Source organism: Nycticebus coucang, chromosome 18 (genome assembly GCF_027406575.1).
Source record: "Nycticebus coucang isolate mNycCou1 chromosome 18, mNycCou1.pri, whole genome shotgun sequence".
NCBI lineage: Eukaryota > Metazoa > Chordata > Mammalia > Primates > Lorisidae > Nycticebus > Nycticebus coucang.
In genome coordinates this window covers 6,025,504-6,049,162 of record NC_069797.1, presented here as the reverse complement: position 1 = coordinate 6,049,162, position 23,659 = coordinate 6,025,504, and the positions used below count along the sequence as shown (strand labels likewise).

General features: G+C 43.9%; 1 protein-coding gene and 1 long non-coding RNA gene across 2 annotated transcripts; one reads left to right on the top strand and one right to left on the bottom strand.

The window, feature by feature from the left end:
• Window positions 1–1,000: 1,000 nt before the first annotated feature.
• LOC128570905 (uncharacterized) lies at window positions 1,001–2,339 on the bottom strand. The gene is made up of 3 exons (XR_008375663.1): window positions 2,248–2,339; window positions 1,566–1,757; window positions 1,001–1,365 (listed from the first exon to the last, which is right to left on the bottom strand). It is a non-coding gene; the product is annotated as an uncharacterized LOC128570905 (long non-coding RNA).
• Window positions 2,340–12,725: 10,386 nt separating this feature from the next.
• LOC128570586 (non-histone chromosomal protein HMG-14-like) lies at window positions 12,726–13,362 on the top strand. Its single transcript, XM_053569886.1, has one exon. It carries the CDS (start codon window positions 12,758–12,760, stop codon window positions 13,061–13,063), a length of 306 nt encoding a protein of 101 aa, XP_053425861.1. The 5' UTR covers window positions 12,726–12,757; the 3' UTR covers window positions 13,064–13,362.
• The last annotated feature ends 10,297 nt before the right edge of the window (window positions 13,363–23,659 follow it).

Below are 23,659 nucleotides of genomic sequence, written 5' to 3'. Positions count from 1 at the left end.
TGACCTTTCTTTCCCCCCCACCCCCCAGGCGCATCTAGCTAGCTGCCTGCTGACCGCAGCCAGAGACTCCATTCAGAAGTTGGCCTGGCTCAAGGAGTAGGGCGCCGGTCCCATATGCCGGAGGTGGCGGGTTCAAACCTACCCCCGGCCAAAAACCACACAAAAAAAAAAAAAAGAAAAAAAAAAGAAGAAATTGGGAAGCAGAGCCCGCACTCGCACGCTTCGGTGGTAACGGGTGCGGGGAGCAGTGGGAACCGGGAGACCCGACGCCGGAGCCTGAGAGGACGCGCCCCGAATTTCTCCTCGCCTCGTCCCCAGACCCGCTGACCCCCGCCCCCCAGGCTTTCAAGCAGCACGCTTGCCGGGCACCGAGGCACTTGGTACTTACCTCTCAGAATTTGTTCCACTGTCCGACTTCCTTGTGGTACTGAGAGATGTTAGTGAGCCACTGTTTATCGTCCAGAAAACCGCCACCGACAGCCACCGGCTGCGGCCGCGCACACACAAAGCACTGCACAGCACAGCCAGCGGCAAGCATCAGCGGAGAGAAAACCGGGAGCGTCAGGTGCAGAGCGCTTCAACTGGAAACCCTGGACAACGTGCCTGGCCACGACGGAAACCGGGCAGAAGGCCAGCAGGGACCAGGGCGCCCACCGCAGCTTCGCCCAGAGCAGGACGCTGGCAGCACGCAGACCGGCGACAGAGGCACGTGGAGAGGGAAGCCCGGACAAGCGGCTCCTCACCTGGTCGAGACCCGCCCGGTGCCCGCAGCTCCAGCCGGAGACGCAGCGCTGCTCTGCCCACTCCCCGAGTCTGGAGCCGCTGCCGGCGCCTGCGCCGTCCACTGCGCCCCGCGCTGCCGCCCCGCCTCCCACGCACAGCCCCGCGACTCCATGCCCACCCCCCCACCCCCGCCCTTACCCCTCCTCCACTCCTCCCTCCTCCAGCTCCCCGCCTCCCACCTCCAATCCCACACCCCTTCCACTCCACCCTTCTGCATCCCCCTCCTCCATCTCTGGCTTCTTCCTCCCCTCCGCCCCCCTTCTCCATCTCGCGCTGTGTCTTCCCTCTCCTCCTTCACACCCCCTTCTTCCCCGCTTTATCCTTCCTACCCCCTCACCCCTTACCGCCTCCTCCATCCCACCTCCTCACTGGCTCCGACTCCCGGGGCGACTCTCCGCTGAGCCCCTGCCAGAGGCAGCTCCAAGCCTGGAACGGGCGTCTCCTTCAAGCCTCTGGGTTCCAGAGGAGCTTCCCGGCTCCTGGTGTGGTCTGCCCATCCTCTCCGCTCTGGCCGCAGCGGCACCAGGGTCGCTCTCTCTGCAGGTGCTTCCGCCCTGAGATCTCCGGGGCGGTCTTTCAGATCTAGAAAAAAATAGTTCCACATTTCATGTAGAAAAAAATGGTATTTTCCTGGGAATTGAATTGAATCTATAAATCACTTTGTAAATAGCCATTTTAACAATACTTTTGATCATAGATACATTGTTGTACTATCAAATACTGTTTGCTCAATTAAAATATATTTTTGTATCCATTAACCACCCCCATTTTATCCCCCCTACCCTTTTCAGCCTCTGGTAACCATCCTTCTACTCTCTGTCCTCACAAGACTGATAACTTTTAATATTTAGCTCCCACAAGCAAGATTTTTCTTTCTGTGGCTGGCTGGTTTTGAGGTCACATAATGTTCTCAAGTTCCATCCATGGTGTTACAAATGACAGAATTTTATTCTTTTCATGGCTGAATAATATTCCTACAATAGGATATTAAAATAAATATTGTAGGAAGTTAAAAATTATCTGCTGTTAATAGCAGGAAATAGGATAATTGTTCATTTTTTTCTATGATGTTATGAACTTTTAAAAATGTTTCTACAAAGTTTAAGATAGTTAAAATCTTGTGCCTTATGATGTAACTAATGTACTTTTATCCAGGTCTTGCTTCAAAGTATAGTATTGGAATTCAAACCTCATAAAAACCTTTGCATTTACCTATGCAATTTTTCTGAGAGTATATTGAAGTTGCATAATACACACTTATCAATAATTAGAGCATGTTTTTTTACACATGATTAAAAAATTTACTCATTGCCTATCTATTCATATTTATTACATATTATATTTAGTATACAAACATTTATTACATTTAATACATAAATTATATGCAAATATAATTTAATTATAAATTATAATTATGAATATATAAATTCTATATAAATATATAAAATACATGAAGTTACTTACATATGTCCCCATTTTGGGCTCTTTAAGGATCATTTAAACACATCTCTGGAAGTCACACTTGGAGACAAAGCAAATTAAAGGATTTATCATACTCACAGTTCGTGGGAAGAGGAGGTGTGGCAAAGGGCCATATAAGAGCAGTTCCCAAGCAGGGAGCTCAACCAAGCAGGTGGGTATACTGAGAAGAGTGAGGACCAGATGCCAAATGCTTTTATGGAGGTTAGGGGGGAGTCCACATGCAAAGAAGCATGAAGGATTGGATTGCTGTGTTTGAATATTTCTAGGTCACTTCGATGGGATATTCACAGACAGAATGACAATTCCTAGTTTTGCCAAAACCTCCTAAATCTGTTGTTTTGGTCAGATTAGTTAAGCTGTTTAAGCATCAATTATTCTATCTATAAAATTGACTTAAGAACATTCCCTAATTCTTGTGCTACTACAATTAGCATTATGCATAAAATGCCACACAAAGTCCCTTCCTAGAATAGATGCTGAGCAATAGTTTGCAGTTGTTAAGGGCTACAGCATGCTGATATCCTTACAATACAGGTTCTCAAAAGGAAGGAGAGAAGGGAAAAATCTCCCTGTCACTAAGATGTATGTTAAAATCGTGGGTAGAAGATACATGTAATTTGACAAAGCTTTTAAATGATTTTTGTCCTCTTTCTGTCCCTTCCCTTGAGAATTACTGCTATAAGTATTCTTTTATTAAAGGATAGGATGAAGTCTATGAATACTCTTTATAAAGTCCCTCAGAAGGAGACCTTTTGTTTATCTATCTATTATTCTTCAGTCTACATTGTCTGAGCATAGCCATAAATAAAATATAAGTGACAGGAAATAATATTTGTTCACAAAATTACTTTGAGCTATTGAATTGTATTTCAAAATTATTATTATTTTTTTCTGAATAAGATTTCTTGGGCGGCGCCTGTGGCTCAAGGAGTAGGGCGCCGGTCCCATATGCCGGAGGTGGCGGGTTCAAACCCAGCCCCGGCCAAAAAAAAAAAAAAAAGATTTCTTTCCCTGGGCAGCACCTATGGCTCAGTCGGTAAGGCGCCGGCCCCATATACCGAGGGTGGTGGGTTCAAACCCGGCCCGGCCAAACTGCAACCAAAAAATAGCCAGGCGTTGTGGCGGGCGCCTGTAGTACCAGCTACTCCGGAGGCTGAGACAAGAGAATCACTTAAGCCCATGAGTTGGAGGTTGCTGTGAGCTGTGTGAGGCCAAGGCACTCTACCGAGGGCCATAAAGTGAGACTCTGTCTCTACAAAAAAAAAAAAAAAAGATTTCTGTCCTTATTCCATTCATTCCATTCCAGGTCCTACGAAATTTCTAATTAGCCACCTGGGACCATAGCTCGCTCCCACCCCATTTTTTGGCCACTTTATTAGTCTTCTGGATTTCTCTCAATGAGGTATTTATTCATAGACTTTTCTGGCCTACACTTGATATTTCAAGAGCTGGCATTTCCAAGGCTTGTCTCTGGACTCTAATATTTAGTCATAGGAATTGGAGATGGATGAGACCTAACGGTTCACTCCCCATCTGCCTGCCAAATCTGATGCTGTTTTCCCTATCATTTGGCATTGATTTTTACAAAGCTGGTGCTTTATTCACTGACATGCTTTTAAATGCTGCATTTTCACACATATATCCGGAATATCTATTACACCAAGTTTTAAATTCAACCCGTGGTTATTTCTTTTGACTGAGATCACCCCTAATAATAATATTCTGGAGAAGATATATATGTATCTTTTCATAAATACTCACATCTATTCAAAATGCCCAAATCACTAATTATTGTGGTCAGTTTAGTGCACCTGTTATTTCAATGAGCAAAATACAAATCAAATAAATGTCTGGGATAGAGATGAATAGCCTATTCAGTCAGAATTTCAGGCCCAGTCTCCAAGTATCACTATCATCCACTCTATAGATTTTTGTGCCAGTAAAATACTTTCTCTTCATTTAAAAGTGCAGTCCAAGTTCTTGTGGGCATTCTCATTCTTCCAAAGGATAAGTTCTTCCATTTTAAATCTTCTATCATATTTAAGCTTTATTACTTTTATTATGTTAAATTACAGATACATAGTGGCAAATGGATTAAGACATCAAAATAAACACATTTTAGATTCATCTTCAAATATTTTCCCACACCAGACCCATCTACATCTACCTCAAACATTCATTCTTGGTCCACTAAGAAATATCACTGATCACTGTAACACTGTTTAGAAAATTGCCTCAAAAGAAACTTTTCAAAGACTGTTTTGATAGTAGAATGTGACTTACATGTGACTCCTTCATATGGCTCTTATAATGTGTTCATACAGTAAAAGATGTTCTAAATCAGCAGTTATAAATTGGCAGACAGAAGCCTAACTTGTGCCCAGAGTCTGTGCTCTAACCTTAGTCAGAGAATTCAGAACTGGCTTAAAATGCCCCCTCCTTATGCATATAAATCCCTGTTATTCCTATTTGAAAGTCAGATAGTGACAAATCCAGACTAATGTCATACTAGTCGGCTATTTGGTTCATTCTCTCTCTCTCTCTTTCACCATTTGACTCAAAGTCACCTTCACCTTATTTATTCTCCTGCATTATTTGTACACAGGTCTTTTTCACTTGATCATAAACTACTTTGAGGGCAGGGGCTATAACTTGTATCTCAAGGTTCCTTGCATTTGCCAAACTGCTTGTGCTTTATAGGCTCAAAATTAAAATACATGAAGTGAAATAAAAATGCCTTCTTGGATCTTTGTAAATGTTAAGCAATTATGACAATATTTTCTGTAGCTTATCCAGTGGGTGAGGTAGCAAGAGAAATAATCCATAATTATAAGGATTACTCAATCTTTGGGAATTGCTGTTTATCTTGATGGTAGAGAAGGCAAAACTCATAGCTGATGATATCAATAGGTTGGTGGAGATCACTGTGAACAGGTAAGTACCTCCTCAGTTTTAAAAATTCACAATCTCCTCAAACCTCCATCCAGCCATAGAAATTCCAATACATTTTTCAAGCTAATGTGTCATAAGATAACTTTTCTTTTGAGTAATACTATTAGTGACACACTCACCTTCCAAAACATAGACTTTAAAACCTGGCCTGGGCTATAGGGTCAGCACTTGAATAACATTTCAAAGCACAGTAAGCATATTCTTTTCTCTACCTTTTTTTTTTTTTTCTTTTTTGATCAGCATAAGGTAAGTGTGCCATGGAAATTTACCTAAAGTGTCAAGTATGCTGTGAGATAAGGAAGGTTTAAAAAAACACTCTAGATGTTGGAGTCAGGGCCAGAGAGTAGGAGACAAAGAGTAAGTGTGAGATGGTTCATTGTATGAGTCACCTGGACTGGACGAAGGGTGCCCAGACAGTTTGCACATTACTATATATGAGTGTGTCAGTAAGGATGTTTTTGGAAGGGATTAGCATTTGAATAAGTAGACTGCCCTCACCACTGTGGGTGAGCACCAGCTCCTCCACTGAGGGTCCAGATAGAACAAGAAGGCAGAGGAAGGGAACATGGCTGCTGTCTGTTTGAGCTGGATCATCTGTCTTCTGTTTTTGGACATTGATGGTTGTAGTTCTTAGACCTTTGAAATTGGACCAGGACTTTATCACTGGCTTAGCCTGAGTTACACTACCAGCTCTCTTGGGCCTCCAGCTAGAGCACAGCAGATCACTGGACTTCTTTTTGTTAATTTTTTTTTTTTTTGTAGAGATAGAGTCTCACTTTATGGCCCTTGGTAGAGTGCCGTGGCCTCACCCAGCTCACAGCAACCTCCGACTCCTGGGCCCGAGCGATTGTCTTGCCTCAGCCTCCCGAGTAGCTGGGACTACAGGCGCCCGCCACAACGCCCGGCTATTTTTTGGTTGCAGTTTTGGCCGGGGCCAGGTTTGAACCAGCCACCCTCGGTATATGGGGCCCGCGCCCTACCAACTGAGCCACAAGCACCGCCCAGATCACTGGACTTCTTAACCTGCATGATCATGTGAACCAATTCGTATAATAAATCTATGTATATACACATAATATACATTAAGAAATTTGTCATATCTGTCTATATCTGTATATATTGATCCTTCTGTTTCTCTGGAGAACCATGGCTCATACAGGGGAGTATTTGATTAAGGGTCCCGATGAGCCAGTGTTCTCCGAGCGGTTACATCCTAGTCTCTGGTGGGTGGGAGCAACGTGGTCTGGAGTGTCTGCAAAGGGAATGTGAAGAACAGGAAGGATGATATTATAATATGCTAGTTCCTTTTATTAATCCTTTCCTGTGTTTATCAAATGTGTAATATATGTTTACATATTCTCATATCATATCATTTAGAATCAGAGATGACAGGGTTAAGGGTTAATATTCTGGATAGTTAATTCTTACTTATCCTTCAGATCTCAGACCACATGTCAGTCCTGTAGGGAAGCTCTTTTTGTCCCATCTGTCTTTACTCTAGAACTGGCACAGGTGTCAATGGGATCCAGCGCCTTTCCTTCCTGCCATGTGGTCACGACTTGCACCGATACAGCGGGATGTAAGCTCCCTTGCTGGAATGCAAGTTCCACAAAGTCAGAGGTCTTTACTTTGTATACTGGTGAATACTAATTAGTGCTTGTCATACTATAGGCACTCAAAAATGTTCTTGGAATATACAATAAAAATACTACTTATCTTCCAGGTATCCCTCACTTTTGTGTTTTTTTAATGTCAAACTGGCATGTTTTTATTAATAACTACTCACTTTGGGGTCCTCAGACCAAGAAGAAAGAGAGAAAATGTCTCCTTTAGCATGTGGGCCTTATGTTAAGAAGAAGTGACAAGTGACTCTTCATTTTTTTTTTTGAGACAGAGTCTCACTATGTCACCCTTGGTAGAGTGCCATTGTGTCACAGATCACAGCAACCTCCAACTCTGGGGCTTAAGCGATTACCTTGCCTCAGCCTCCCATGTAGCTAGACTACACGCACCTGCCACGACACCCGGCTATTTTTTGTTTGCAGATGTCATTGTTCTTTAGCAGGCCCAGGACGGGCTCAAACCCACCAGCTTCTGTGTATGTGGCCAGCACCCTAGTCGCTGAGCTACAGGCTCTGAGGCAAGTGACTCTTTCTTTTAAGGCGGACTCTCACACCATTACCCTGGGTAGAATGCCATGGCATCATCATAGCTCACAGCAACCTCAAACTCTCTCAAGTGACCCTCTTGCCTCAGTCTCCTGAGTAGTTGGGACTATAGGCACCTGCCATCATGCCCAGCTAGTTTTTTCCTATTTTAAGTAGAGATAGGGTTTTCATCTTCTTCCTCAGGCTGGTCTCCAACTCCTGAGCTTAAGCACTCTACTGGCTTTGACTTCTCACAGTGCTAGAATTACAGGCATGAGCCTCCGCACCTGGCCAGAAGTGGCTCTTGATTGTATAAGAAGCCCTAGTAGTAAAGGAGCTTGGTCCTCTCAAATGAAAGCATTTTTCCTTTACCCCATTCTGCACTTATTGGGCACCTAAGCTCCCTAAGCAACATGTAGGGGGAAACTAGATGAAATTATATGTCTGACACCCCAAGTATGGCTGAGGATAAGTGGCAGACTCTATTTGAAGGAAGAGGATGCTGACATCCAGAAGAGGGGTAACCCCTAAGTCGAGGATGAAGACTTGCAAAAGCAGGTGCTGCTAGGGTAATGGTGTAGAGCAGCCGTTTCCTTCACCCATTCAAAGTTGACACTCTACGGTTAATAACAGCCAATCTGAACCTGAATTAAAGAACCATCTGTATATGCTCTGAATCCCACCTGTGGGAAAGAGATCATTCAGCTCACAGAAAAGCTTGGTGCTCAGTAGTGCATTATGCCAACTTCTGAAGTTAAAGGCAATCTATAGATGAAGTGGCTTTACGCATAAACTCCAATCTACCTGTGCACACCTGTCCTAGTGTGCCCAGAGCAGTGTCAGAGCAGTGCATCAGGCATTACCAGGTGTTGTGTTGAACAGTCATGACAAAGGTGCTAGATGTCCATGTCAGGGAAATGTGCAAAACAAGGATTTATTGTATGTATTTGAAGAGCAAAGATATTCCAGAGGTAAGAGAGTCAGAAGGTTTAGGAACTGACCTATCTTGGGCCATTTACTATCTCTGCACACTATGCATCTGAAGAGCTGGCCAGTCTGACATTTGTGGCTATTTCTGAAGTGAAGAAACAAGCATGAGAGTGTTGCATGTGCTGGTTGCCCCCACAGTCCCCGGGGCAGCAACTGGGGTCTGAGCTTGCCTGCAAAGGACCAGGATCCTATGGATGGTCTGTCATCTCTTTGCCCCACACCCATTGTTCCCTCCATCAAGGGCCCAGCCAGGGCTTCAAACTGTGTTAGAGAGAAAACTCTCTCCCTAGGACTCAGAGCTCTTGGAGAGGAAATAGGATGTATAACTTCCTCTTTGAGTGTTGTATCCCTGGACACACACTTCTGTTTCAAAAGCCTGGATGCTCTCAATGTAACCAACTTTATCTAGATTAGCCAAGAAATGAGATTCGAGTGATTGTTGAGAACTAAGGTTTTATCTGTACTTTGGGCTTAGCCTGAGCCTGTTCTGAGTGGAGGGCAGACACCATTCTGCCTCTGCTGCTGGAGATGGTGTGGATGCAAAACTCATTCTGTCAACATTATCAGCAGGGTTCTTTTCCTGGTGTAATCCATCCCTGTCCAAAACTAAGAAAGAGAGAAGTAATTGATGTACTAAGAAAAAGATAAATCAATCTCAAAACTTATTCAGTGAAACTTTTTAAAGAATAAGGGTAAAATAAAGGCATTTTAAAGATAAATGCAATCTAAGATTTTATTATAAAAAGATCCTACTGAAGGGATTGCTAAAGTGGGCTAGTTATTATACTATGTGTATATATATTGATATGCAGATATTATTTTTTGTTTGTTTGTTTTTCTGAGACAGAGTCTTACTCTGGTGCCCTAGGTAGAGTGACATGGTGTCATAGCTCAGCAACCTCAAACTCTTAGGCTCAAACCATCCTCTTGCCTCAGCCTCCTGAGTAGCTGGGACTATAGTCGCCCACCACCATGCTCAGCTAGTTTTTCAATATGTAATAGAGGTGGAGTCTCGTTCTTTCTCAGGCTGGTCTTAAACTCCTGAGCTCAAGCAATCCACCTGTCTTGACCTCCCAGAGTGCTAGGACTACAGGCATGAGTCACCATGCCTGGGCTGTAAATATTGATTCTATAAAACATTAACACTTAAATTTAGGGGATAATAGGTAGAATTAAAATATTAGCTCTTAATAAACATAACAAAGTAAAATATTGGATACTAATAATATAAACTTTTATAAATGAGTAAAGAAGTGTGATCTGAATTAAGGCATTTTAAGGATATATTACTGTTGATGAGAAGAATAAAGATACTAATTTTTTATTTTATTTAAATCATAGCTGTGTACATTAATGTGATCATGGGGCACCATACACTGGTTTTATAGACCATTTGACATACTTTTATCACACTGGTTAATATAGCCTTCCTGGCATTTTCTTACTTATTGTGTTAAGACATTTATATTCTACATTTACTAAGTTTCACATGTACCCTTGTAAGATGCACCAAGGAAGGATAAGAATGGTCACTTTATATTTGTTAAGGGTAATACTCAAGATGATGAGATATCAATTAGTAATATTTATGCCCCCAACCAGAATGCACCTCCATTTATAAGAGCAACTCTAGCAGACATGAGCAACTTGATTTCCTCCAGCTCCATAATAGTTGGAGATTTTGACACTCCTTTGGCAGTGTTGGATAGATCCTCCAATAAGAAGCTGAGTAAAGATACTAATTTTGATGACCTCTACATACAGTCAAAAATTATTTTTTAATAGTACTCATAGCTCAGGGGGTAGGGCGCTGGCCACATACCCCCAGGCTGGTGGGTTCAAACCTGGCCTGGGCCCACTAAAACAATGACAACTGCAACAACAACAACAACAAAAGAATTCTTTTTTGAGGCATCATAATGGTGTGAAGATGTTTAAATGTTTAAATCCTTAACTTTTAGAGATACACACTGAAATTATTTCAAGTGAAATGATATGTTATCTGAGCTGGGCATCACAATATCAAATGGGAGACCTGGGGGACAAGTGTAGGTGCAGATGAAAACAAGATTTTTCCATAAATTAATAAATATCAGCACTGTGTGAAGGGTAAATAGGGAAAGAGTTCATTATAATATCCTTTCTACTTATGCCTGTTTGTAAATTTCCCATAATACAATTGTTTGCATATACATACACACATATATAATTTATACTAGTATATATGCACAAATGCATGCACACTTTTTATACACACACACACACATATATATAGATATAAAACAAAAGATGTCTGTGGTGGAGACAGTCCTGTATATTCACTTTTCATTTATATACTTTTAAAAATCACTCCTTTATTTGCGAAACTTGGTAAATGTAGAATGTAAATGTTTTGGCACAGTAACTGAGATAACGCCGGAAAGGCTATGTTAACCATTGTGATAAAAATGTGTCAAATGGTCTATGTAGCGACTGTATGATGCCCCATGATCATATCAATGTATACCGTTATGATTTAATAAAAAAATAAAAAATAAAAAAATAAAAAATAAATAAAAATCACTCCTTTTCAATGAATTTATTCCAGCATTCATTTACTCAATAAACATTTATTTTTAAAACTGTTTATACTTTCCACTGCATATCAAGTACTGGGTTTGGGATCGAAAATGTGCATAAGACATAGGAAACCTTCCCTTAAAGAAATCAGTGCAATGAGGGAGACAGAAGGTAATTATAATCCTGTGCTGTGTTGACAATGATAGAGACACACAAATTCATACAAGACAAGGGAGGAACAGCTAAACCTGCCTGGATCACAGAAAGCTTCCAGGAGGAGGTCTAGGTCTTGTCTCAAAGAATACGTAAAAATTATTCCAGTGAAGAGGAAATGTGAGTGGGAGATTCCAGGAGGGAGGAAGAGCACGGCTCAGATAAAGGTAGCAGACTGGGAACACCAGGTGGTGTGGAAACAGTTCAGTGCTGGAGAAACTTGAAGTGGTTTTACAGACCATGTGGCTACAGCAAGTCTGATTTCTTTCTTTGGAGGGAAATGACATAGTTACGTGGTTAGTGTTTCACTCTCTACAGATAACTCTGGTAACTATGCAGTAAATCAGGGGTTGATCTGGCCCACCACTTGTTTTTGTAAAGAACGTTTTCTTGAAATGCAGCCATACCCATTCATTTCCACATTGTCCACAGCTGCTTTTGCACTCAGAGTTGAGTAATGTTAAGGGTAGATTCGAGTAGTTGTGAAAGAGATGAACATAAAGCAGATGAATGTGAAAACACGAGATCAGGAGACCAGTTGTGATGCCACTGAGATACTCCAGTAAGAGCCAATGAGGGCTAGACCAGGGCAGGGGTGCAGGAATGGGAAGTAGACAGTATTTAGAAAGTAAAGTCAGCAAAGTTAAGGGTCGCTTGTATACTTCTAGTGCAGGTGAAAGATGATGTCACCAATTGAAAGCAAGAATGTGAGAGGAGGTAAAAATGGGGGAAAAGATAATAAATTCAGTTTTAAATAATGTGAGTCTATGATCACTCAGCGTCATCCCACCTGTCACCTCACATATGAGGCTCAGGCTCAGGAAGGTCTCAGCTGAAGGACTGGGACAAGTGTGGCTGTTTCAGGATGGTGATAAAAACAAATGAATAGTCAATGGCTTGTTTTTTAGGCTCTGCCAAAATAGTCTTGAATCAAAAATGGCCCTACCTCATCCTCATATCATCAAATCTCTCTCCACATAGATTCAAGGTGACATCTGAAACCTCCACTCTGTCATAAGCAGACTCGTTTACGTCCTTGGACCAAAATGTTCCCATCCAATAACTCTCCAGAAACAAAGTGGAAATTGGTTTTGGAACCACTTCCTGGTGTCCTCCTGAGAGTGGACTCAGTCCTTGTTCCCCTGGTGCCACATGCAGGGATTGAGGCGCATGCCATTGCCTCTGTGTTAGTAAAAAGAGAAAATGAGAGCAGGCTCTGCCATCTCAGTTCACCTCCCTCTTCTCCTTCTTTCTTTTATATCCTGGCTCTCCCACTTACTGGTTTTGAGGTCTTTGCTAAGCTACTTACTCTCTCTGCACCTCAGTTTTCTTGCCTTTGGAATGAGAACAACAAGAGCATCTATTCAGACCACCATAAGGATTAAATGAGATAGATTCAGGCGGAAGGGCGGCCCAGCCAGCTGGGAGGGAGAGCCCGTGTCTGGGGGACGCGGTGGGGAGCAGGAGGCAGCTCCCAATCCAGTTCCATCAGGTTCTCCCAGCGCCCCCGCCGCGGTTCTCAGCAGCTCGGGCGGCGGGAGGAGCGGCAGTGGCCGGGCAGCACAGCTTCGTGAAGGCTCTCGGCGCGCTGCGCCCGCAGGCACCCGGCACGCGCCCTGCCCGCCCCCAAGATGCCCAAGAGGAAGGTCAGCTCTGCCGAAGGAGCCGGGAAGGAAGAGCCCAAGAGAAGGTCCGCGCGCTTGTCAGCTAAACCTGCTCCTGTGAAAGTGGAAACGAAGCCAAAAAAGGCAGCAGCAAGGGATAAATCTTCAGACAAAAAAGTGCAGCCGAAAGGGAAAAGAGGAGCAAAGGGAAAGCAGGCCAAAGTGGTTAACCAAGCAACTAAAGAAGATTTACCAGCAGAAAATGGAGAAACTAAAACTGAGGAGGATCCAGCCGCTGATGAAGCAGGAGAGAAAGAAGCCAAGTCTGATTAATATCATATACCATGTCTTATCAGTGGTCCCTGTCTCCCTTCTTGTACAATCCAGAGGAATATTTTTATCAACTATTTTGTAAATGCAAGTTTTTTAGTAGCTCTAGAAACATTTTTTAGAAGGAGGGAATCCCACCTCATCCCATTTTTTAAGTGTAAATTGCTTTTTTTTTTAAGAGGTGTAATCATTTGCTGGTTGTTTATTTTTTGGTACAACCAGAAAATAGTGTGGGATGTTGAATTAATGGGAGGCTGTGACTATCTTGGGTGTGAGCTTAACATTCCATAGATGGGGATTAGTTTTTAAGAAGACAGACCCACGATCTACAAACACATGAAAAAAAGCTCATCATCCTTAATCATCAGAGAAATGCAAATCAAAACTCCTTTGAGATATCACCTAACCCCAGTAAGAGTAGCCCGCATAACAAAATCTCCAAACCAGAGATGTTGACGTGGATGTGGAGAAAAGTGCACACTTCTACACTGCTGGTGGGAATGCACACTAATATGTTCCTTCTGGAAGGATGTTTGGAAAATACTTAGGGACCTAAAAATAGACCTGCCATTGGGTCCTATAATTCCTTTACTAGGTTTATACCCAGAAGACCAAAAATCACAATATAACAAAGACATCTGTACCAGAATGTTTATTGCAGCCCAATTCACAATTGCTAAGTCCTGGAAGAAGCCCAAGTGCCCTTGACCCACGAATGGACTACCAAATTGTGAGAAGTGACACTATCATTTTCTTAGACAAACATCCTGGGCAATTTGGCTCCTTTTAGTTTGTTGTTAATACAACCGGTTCAGCTGAGTATCTTGGGGAACCTTGAAAGACCAGTTCTGGTTGTTTTAACCTCCTCCCTGGCTTATAACATTGGTTTATAATTCTGACACATTTGCCAATAGCTTCTAGGTGTCACTGAAAGAAATACCTAAGATAAACAAAGAGCATATTTTATTCTTAAGATCTATGTCTCCATGACATATCAGGGAAAGATTTAAAGAAAGCCAAAGGGTGCTTAAGTGTGTGTGTGTGTCTTCTGGGTATTTATGCAAAACTGGGACTGCATGTTCCCTGGCTTTAGTTCCTTCTGTCACTTCCCAGATTGGCTGAAATCATTGGAACTGATCCCTCTGCCCTTTTAAACTCTGATTCAAGCTGAGGGCAAGATGCCACCTGATTGGCACCTGAGGGGCCAGCAAAGCGTCTGAGAAGAGTAACAGTGCCCCTACTGGTGTGCTGATGACCTGGACTTGACAGTAGGAACCCTCCCCAGGGGCCTCCTGAAGCAGCAGGATTACATCCCCGGAGTCTGGCCCACTGGCAGATGCGAACTGCTGACTAACAACCAATATAAATGTGGCAGTTGGCAGAGACTGATCTTCCACGCTGTCTCTGCAGTGGGCTGTGTCTTCTGGGGATAGCTGGGGTCTGTTCGGCTTGGTCTCTCACTCCTCTTTTCCTGCTAACTATATTCCCTTTTCTTCAGGGAATTTCTCTCAACTGTTGGTGAATCTAGTGAGTTAGATTAGTCACAGTGCCTGATGCTGCCATCGGGGTGAGAAGGGGACAACACTTAGTCCTGTACCCCTCTGGACATTGTTGAGAAACCTATTATAGTAAGCTGGGGCTCATTCTGGACAGCAATCTCTCCCTTCCCTGCCGTAGCCAAGCTTCCAGGTCTGCTGACATTACCTGCTCTATCTCTTTCCTGTCCCCTCTCCTACCACCCTCGTCCCAGCTGTTATCTTCTTTCTCCTAACTGATGTCCCTGCATTCATTCACTCGGGGCCACCTCCATCCAGCCTAATGCAGCTGGAATTCTTCTATCAAAAGACACATAGGATCGTATCAACCCACTTCAATCCTGGCTTCCCAGGGCCCTCGGATAAAGACAAAATTCCTTGATGTGGCTCATCAGCCCTGCACTTCTCCCTCCCCCTTTCTCCTATTACCTTGCACCACTCTTTGCCGGCCCTTTTTATTTTGGCTACTTAGACAGTTTCTATTATAAACATGCTGCTTTCACGTGCTGGTCCTTCTGTCCAAAACACCCTTGCCCTAACCCTTCACCTAGGTTACTCATCCTTTTGATCTTAGCATTTCCTTAGGGAAGCTTTCCCTGACCTCCTCCAAGGTCACATCCTCCCTGTATGCTCTTCCACGCCCTCTATCTCTTCCTCAAAGCACTTGCCACGATGTGATTTTATACGTGTTGGCCAACTGATTCATGTTGTCTCTCCCACTGATTATGAACTCCGTAAGCCTAGGCATGGGGTCATTTTTGCTCATAATAGTTGTTGAATGACTGACAGTGAGTGAATTGATCCACGTAGTGTGCTTCCAACATAGACTGGGCAAACTGGAGCCTTTTCCCCAGAATTTCTCTTATCAAAAGTGGAAGAGGCAGGCTCTGGGCTACAGATGCCCATCTTTCCTGCCTCTGGTGCTCACCTGTCTGTAAAATAATACCTGGCAGGCCAGGTGTGGTGGCTCATGACTATTATTCTAGCTCTTTGGGAGGCCAAGATGGAGTACTGCATGAGGCCAGGAGTTCATGACCAGCCTGGGCAACATAGGGAGACCTTGTCTCTACAGAAAAATAGAAAAATTAGATGGGTGTGGCAGCACATGCCTGAAGTCCCATCTGCTTGGGAAGCTGAGGCCGGAAGAGTTCTTGGAAAGCCCAGGAGTTGGAGGTTGCAGTGAGCTATGATTGGGCCATTGCACTCCAACCTGGTGGCTGAGGGAGACCCGTCTCAAAACAGTAAGAGTAATAATAATAACAACACCTGGCAAGTAGAGAGGAAAGAAGGTCCTGCCAGGATGAGGTCCCTCACTCCATCCCCAGACCCCTGAGCTCAGGAGTTCTTTCTTCAATTCTCCAAGCCTCCCCAAAACATTCCCAGTTGTGAAGCAATAGCTCTTAAGTTTATGTAAGCTTGTTTGAGTTGGACTTTTGTCACTTGTAATAGAAAGATCCTTGGCTAAGGCAAGTCAACCTGCTCTCCTGGGTCTAGAGATGCAGGACTGGAGAGACATTAGGTTAAGACATTTAAAAAAGAACTTGTCCAAAGGCAAGCTAAACATTCCATATGATATGGCTTATCTGCCTACTGCAATTAGCGTGGACAGATGCCCATTACCTGTCATGGGAAAGGTGCTCCTGACTTGCTGGCAAGCATTTTGGGGCATGGCTAAAGCATTTCATTTGAATGCTGAGTTCCTCTTTGCAGCAAATAAGCAGTCACACGTCTAACCAGTCATACAGTCAGGTAATGTACATGATTGTGCACCTACTACGAGCAAACCTACTGGAAACAAAGCAAATACAATTCAGCCCCCTTGAGAGGTTCAGAGTATGGTTTGTTAGGGAGTGTGGCATAAACATAAAGAACAAGACAGAAAGTGCCCAGAACTTTCATCAGGGAGCTCCCCCCGCACCCCCTGGAAAGGCTGCATGAGGGGCAAGACCGCACGGGCTTCAGAGCCAGAAAGACCCCAGCAGTGAATGTCCCCGGTGCTGCTCACTGCACTCAGCCTTCCTTCGCCTCCTCTGCTGTAAAATAGGATAATTCCCTTGCATGTTATCAGGAGGATTAACTGAGATAAAGTACATTAGCAGCAAAGCAGGGAGGCACCCAGCAAATTGGAGCGAATGTGCTCAGGGGTACTTGGAGGGCCACCTGGAAAAAGCCCTTGCCCAGAATAATATACCCTCTCACCCTCATGGGAGCCATGACATTGGGAAGCCCAGCATTAGGAATTTGGTTTGAGGGCTTATGATCTGATTGCTAGAAGACTCTTGTTAAAATGCAAGTGTGTTATTTAATGCAAGTGCTAATACAGTGAATAATTAGAAAATGTGAACACATATCAAAGATCAGTTACCTTGCTGGTGCAAGGGCTCAGGCCTACATGTAATAACAACACTTTGGAAAGCCAAAGAAGAAGGATCATTTGAGGGCAGTAGTTGAAGAAGACCAGGCTGGGTAATATAACAAGACCCCCATCTCTAAAAAAAAAAAAAAATTAGCCAGGGATGGTGGTGGGCACCTGTAGTCCCAGCTACTTGGGAGGCTGAGGCAGGAGGATCTGTTGAGCCCAGGAGTTCGAGGTTATCGTGAGCTATGATAATGCCACTGCACTCCAGCCTCAATAATAGAGTGATATCCTGTCCCTTGAAAAAAAGAATCAGTTAAGTTGATTAACAAAGAGAAGACTAAGAAGGAGGACCTGGAAACTTGGAGAATAAGGCAAACGACAGTATGACCTCACTGCGTGCCGATATAACCTCGCTGCGTGCTGTGGGCTATGGCACATGCTTTTCGTGCCCAGTTGACCTTGCACAATTGACCAAGCTCTTGGTGGCTCAGTTTCCTCATCTGAAGAGGCTAAGAACAGCATCTCTCTCATAGGATTGTTTTGATAATTAATTAGGATAATGTGTGAAAAGCACACGCCACAGTGTCCGGGCGAGCCAGCCTTGGAGCTCAGGTCTGTCTGAGTGGGTAGGAAGCACTGAGGTCATGGTACATCCAGTGGGAGGTGGGGGGACACCACAAGAAGAGGGGTGCTCAGGTCCCTGCTGCTGGGACAGATAGGATCCTGTGGTACCACCACTATGTCCTGCTTTCCCAGCCGAGATGGCCACTGATGCAGCTGGATCCTTTGATGGTAAAAACTTGAAAGAAAAAGATGTGAGCAGATTTAACTCACCTTGAGGAAATCAGTCCCTGAACTTCCCCAGTTCTGTGAATGGCACCTTTTAAGGTGTGTTCTCTCCTCTTATACTTTCCAAGGCCTAAGATGTGCTCTGTATCTAGCATTCTAGGGACAGATGAACTGACCGTGAACTGAGGCGGACAGGAGAGAGACTCTGTTAAATGACCTAACAGCATGTAAACTCCAAGACTTCTTGTTGCAACAGTCCACAGGGGGGCATTGCACGCCAATTCATAACTCGTGGAATTTTCCATGCCATCACCAGCCCGCAGGAGAAACCACGCCCAGACCAAGACAAGGGACAACTCAGTCATTTACCTTAATGGGCATCCTGTCTGGCCTTTATTAATTCATCTCCTCTTCTGCTTGAAGGGCAAGGGAGATTTTTTTTAATCTCTCTCTTTGAGATTTGGAAAGCATCACAAGGTTGGTGTGGGTTCCCAAGCACTGACCAGCCAGGTGCCTCAGGACATCTGAGGAGCTCTTGACACCTGGTCAATCCTCAGGGCCTGTCCCTTGGAGACGCTGATTCAATAGGTCTGGGGTAGGAGGCTGGTAACAGCTTTATTGAGATATAATTCACATATCACACATTCACACAGTTAATGTGTACAATTGAATGCTTTTTTCTTTCTTTCTTTCTTTTTATTTTTAGACAGAGTTTCACTTTGTTGCCCTTGGTAGAGTGTCGTGGTGTCACAGCTCACAGCAACCTCCAGCTCTTGGGCTTAGGCGATTCTCTTGACTCAGCCTCCTGAGTAGCTGGGACTAGAGGCGCCCACCACAACACCCAGCTATTTTTTGGTGCAGTTTGGCTGGGCCTGGGTTCAAACCTACCACCCTCAGTATATGGGGCCAGCGCCCTGCTGACTGAGCCACAAGCGCCACCCAATTTAATGTTTTTTTTGCATATGCAAAGAGTCATGCAACCATCACCATGATCAATTTTAGAACGTTTTCATCACCCCAAAAAGAAACCTTGAGCCATTCACTGTCACTTCCCAACCCCCCTATTTCCCCAGCCCTGGGCAAGTGCTACCCTACAGATTCACCTATTTGGGACATGGATCATATACCTCGTGATCTTCTGTGACTTTCCATAGTTCATCTGTGAGGTGGTGTGTACCAACTCTTCATTTATTTATTTATTTATTTATTTTTGAGACAGTCTCAAGCTGTCACCCTGGGTAGAATACCATGGCGTCATAGCTCACAGAAACCTCCAGCTTTTGGACTTAAGAGATTCTCTTGCCTCAGCCTCCCAAGTAGCTGGGACTACAGGCACCGGCCACAATGCCTGGCTATTGTTTTTTTGTTGCAGTTGTCATTGTTGTTTTTAGCCGGCCCAGGCTTGGGTTCAAACCCGCCAGCCTTGGTATATGTGGCCGGCGCCCTCCCCACTGAGCTATGGGTGCCGCCCTCTCCATTGCTTTTTTTTTATGGGCAGATAACATTCCACTTTATGGAGATCCACATTTTATTTGCTGATCCACCCTTTGGAGGGCTCTACTACCTTTTCACCATTAAGAATGCTGCTGCTATGTCTATTCACGTGTGTGTGGACAAAACTAAATCTTAAAGTGCTCCTTTAAAAATAAGTTCTCACCTGGGGCTGATTTTACCCCCACCAGCGGATATCTGGCAATATAGGGAGACGTTATTAGTTGTCACACTGGTAGGGGGGCTGCTTCTGGAACAAGTGGGTAGAGGCCAGAGATGCTGCTAAACATCCTACCACCCGCAGGGCGGCCCCACAGCAGTCATCCTGGGGAACCGTCCCTGGCGCCTGGCTGGAGAGTCTGCCCGAGGTGACTCAGGTGCACAGCCAGGAGGTTTGGGAAGTGATAGGGGTCCTTGTTCTCCCTCCTTCCAGTTGAACCATGTCTGGACAATTCCAAACTTATAAAACCCAGACTTATTTTCAAAAACCCCTTTAAAGAGAGAGAACTCGCATTTTTAAAGAACACTTTGTAGAGCCTGAAATGTATGGTTTATACGAGGGGGTTCTTAACCCAGAATATAGGGCTGCAGGGAATTTATAAACCACCTGAAACATCCTACAGAGTTGTAGGCACATGTATGTTTTTCTGGAGAGAGAATCTCAATTCTATCCCCAGATTTGAGGAGCAATATTTTATAACTTCCACCCAGATAGCTAGCTTCCTTCCTTCCTTCCTTCCTTCCTCCCTCCCTCCATTCCTTCCTTCCTTCTTTTCTTTCTTCCTTACTTTTTTCCTGGTCTCACTCTGTTGCCCAGGCTGGAATACAGAGATATCATCATAGCTCACTGTAACCTCAAACTCCAGGGCTCAAGTGATCCTCCTGCCTCAGCCTCCTGAGTAGCTGAGACTATAGTTGCACACCATGCCCAGCTAATTAAAAAAAAAAAAAATTCTCACTATTATGTCCAGGCTGGTTTTGAACTCCTGGCCTTAAGCAATTCTCCTGCTTCAGTTTTCCAAAATATTGGGATTACAGGCATGAGCCACCATTCTTGGCCACCCCGGCTTTGTTAATGAGAATATTTTGAACAAAACTCAAATTGGATTAGGAAATGAAAGAAGTGGGGGTGAGAGAAAAAGGGCTGGGAGGGGAGGGGGTTATTTTAGCTGGGATAGTCAGGGAAGGTGGCACCACCTCTGCAGTGAGGTGACACTTATAAAAACCTGAATGAAGAGAAGGATGGACCCAGAAAACATCTAAAGATGAGAGAAAAGCCAAAAATAAGGTCCTGTGGCAGGATTTGGCTTGGCAGGTCTACAAAGAAGAGGGCAAGAATGCATGGGGTGGAGTGAACAGGAAAGAACCCACCATGTCACTCAGCACATCTGTTTGTGGGTCATGACCTCCCAGAGGCGAAGAGTCTCAAGTCTTTGTATCAGGTCTTGTACCAGACCATGGAATATGCTCCATAAATTGCCGCACCCTCGGCAACTGGCCGCAGCGAGGCGGCGCTGTCCGCGTTGTAAAGACGCAGGAAAGGAGGTCAGTGCTCCCCGGAGCGAGGCCCCCAGCACCTCCAGTGTGCACAGCGACAGAAATGTTGCCTAGCATGCTGTTTTTTAACGCAATCTCATGAGGAACATGGCATATTATTAAGAAACCTTTATGTTCTGTTGAATACCTGTCTGTCTTGTCAAAACAATCTATAAGATTTTAAGAATAAACACAGTGGTTTACTGATCCAGATTAAGCACAGCAAGAATGGCTGTGTCAGACTCAGTGGCTCCAAGTAAGCCTGGTCAACAGCACGTCCCTACCATAAATGTCAGTGACTTGAGACAATGCAGGCACAGCAAACAAGATGTTCCAACATGACATACACTATCACCACCTACAGTAAAACTTTACTTAGAAAAACATCTTATTTCACTAATTTTCATATGTAATACAAATCAATAGAGTAGTTTAATGTTTAACAAACAATTAATTATGAATCAAAGTATAGTTACTGATAAGAGTAAAAATATATAGAAAATATATATAGAAGTAGTCAAGCATTATACGTAAAAGAATATGTTCAGCTATTTTTAAAAGAGATTATAAGAAACTGAGAACAATTACAGAGCTAAGAGAAGTCACAAGCCTTGACATTCCTAGATAAGAGGAAGTAACCAGGTGTTAAAAATAAACCACCTCCCTCCGGAGAGCAAAACCTTGAAAAGATAAACCACCTCCCTCCAGAGAGCAAAACCTTGAAAACATGTAATGCATGATAAACCACATATACAGACACAAAGATAATTTACAAGCATAAGCAAAATAACGATTACATTGTTTAAACCTTGGGAAGAAAATGTATAAATACCAACATATATTCTCAGTAAAATTTACAGCTGCTTACTTCACCAAGTGCTGTGTGCAGTCTGTCATTTATCCTGCGTCGACCTCTCAACCAACCTGTACCGTTCACCCTGAGCACCCTCGGACTGAGGCCCATCAACCGGCGGTCTGCGGCAATAAATGTTTATCCAATAAGGGAAAATTAATCCCTAACATGTATAGCCCCTCCATCAGCAAACTAGAATGTCAATATTCTAGTCTCAAGTGTTCACTTCCTGCTTCCACACACAATCCAACCAAGAGAAGTGATATTTATGGAGCTCTCCTAAGGCTTTGTTTTTCTAAAAAATGATAGTCTGCAGCCACAAGGAGGTGTGTCCAGAGGGGCCACCAGCTGATAACAGCGATGCAAGTCCTTTGCTTGGTTCTTCCAGGTGAGTGGGTCCAAGTCCCTGGAGTGCCATGATTATGTAATGACAGCTTATATGCCGTCAGTGATTACCAAAATTTGCTCTTGTTTCCTGGGGACAGACTCCACATGCAGAGAGGACCCTGCCTGCCACTCCCTGCTCGCTGCTGTGGCCTTCTCCCACTGTGTTGGGGGCATGGTGGAGCTGGAATCCCTGCCAATTTTAGGCAAGAAGCTTTGTTATTGTTGCATCATCAAAGTTGTTTAGAGGGGATCACGGCTTTTTCTTAAGTTTTTCTTGCAATTGAATGCTAACTTTCTGTTTCTCTTTATCCTTAGCAATCTGATTTGCTGTAGCTTTACTTTGTAACCCCTGCAGGCTGTGGTAGGGAATGTTCCACCAACACTTTCCCATTACTGAGGTTGCTAAGTTGGTTTTAACGTGTATTTGTCATTTTGGTCTGTCCAATTTCCCTTTCACTTTATTGTAGTAACAGCATTCCACTTTCCCCTTGGAGACCCCCTCCCTCCCTCCATGTGGCCCTGGTGGGGCTATGTATCTGGGTGTTTTGCCTCCTCTGCCTCCCTGACCCAAGGCTGCCCAGCTAGCCAGGCTATCCAAGAGCCCTTTCTTTCCTGGTCACAGAGAAGATCCCTGGGTTCAGGAAAAGGGTATGACCCACACTAGACCACCTGGGTCCTCCTTACGAGTTGGTGCTCATTAGGAAAGAGGGGGTTGTCCTCTTCCTCTAAGATAATGGTTCTCAAATCTAACACTTTCTTTAAATAAACAAGTATTGTGTTGTTACACTTTTAATATACTGAAAGGGAATTCATAGGTAATGCACAGGTCATTTAAGAAGTAAATGGGATGCCCTAGTTATAATACAAAAGTGAAATTAAAATAGCTTCTAACAGAATAAAATCATTTATAAAAATAGCACACAATAAAATAATAATACGTAAATGCACGGTATGGTTACATTAGAACACTTGATGAGGGAGTCAGATGCTGGCCCCGACAACTAGAATCACCACGAGTGTGGCAGCAGCAGGCAGAGCTATGTGCAGATGTGATGTGCGATGCCTCCAGTTCCATGAGTGACCATGCCATTGATGCTGTGATTTCCGAAACAGTGAAATAGTGAAAAGCCCTTGGTAAAATTTCAATCAAACAAACAAAAAAGCAATCTTGCCTGACTTTACACATGGTAGTTCATGGACAAAGCTGTGTATATTAAAAGTGTACAAGAAATATTTTGCTTATATGTAAAATGGGGTTAAGTGTAGGCTCGTTTAATTACAGGCTTTCCACCCACATAAATGTACAGTGGGACATTAGACCGTTGTGTGAGGCGCAGGATGATACTTTGTGTAGCACTGTCCCATGCTTTGCGATCATCAAGTTCAAGCAGCAGCTTCCCGCCACGGTGACAACCATATCTATCCCCACAGATTTCCAGGATTCTCTCGAGGGGGCACTACTCCCATCCCCCCCGCCGTCTGGGACTGTGAGGGGCTGTTAACTGCCCAGAAACTGCAGCTACTTGCAGCCATCTTTCCCTACTTCGTGGGAGCAAGGAGAGGAAGGCAGAAATGAGAGGTGGCGAGAGAGAGGTGCTGTCTCGAAGGTGCCGTTTGAGCTCCTGAATCCAGGAATGCCTGACATCAGA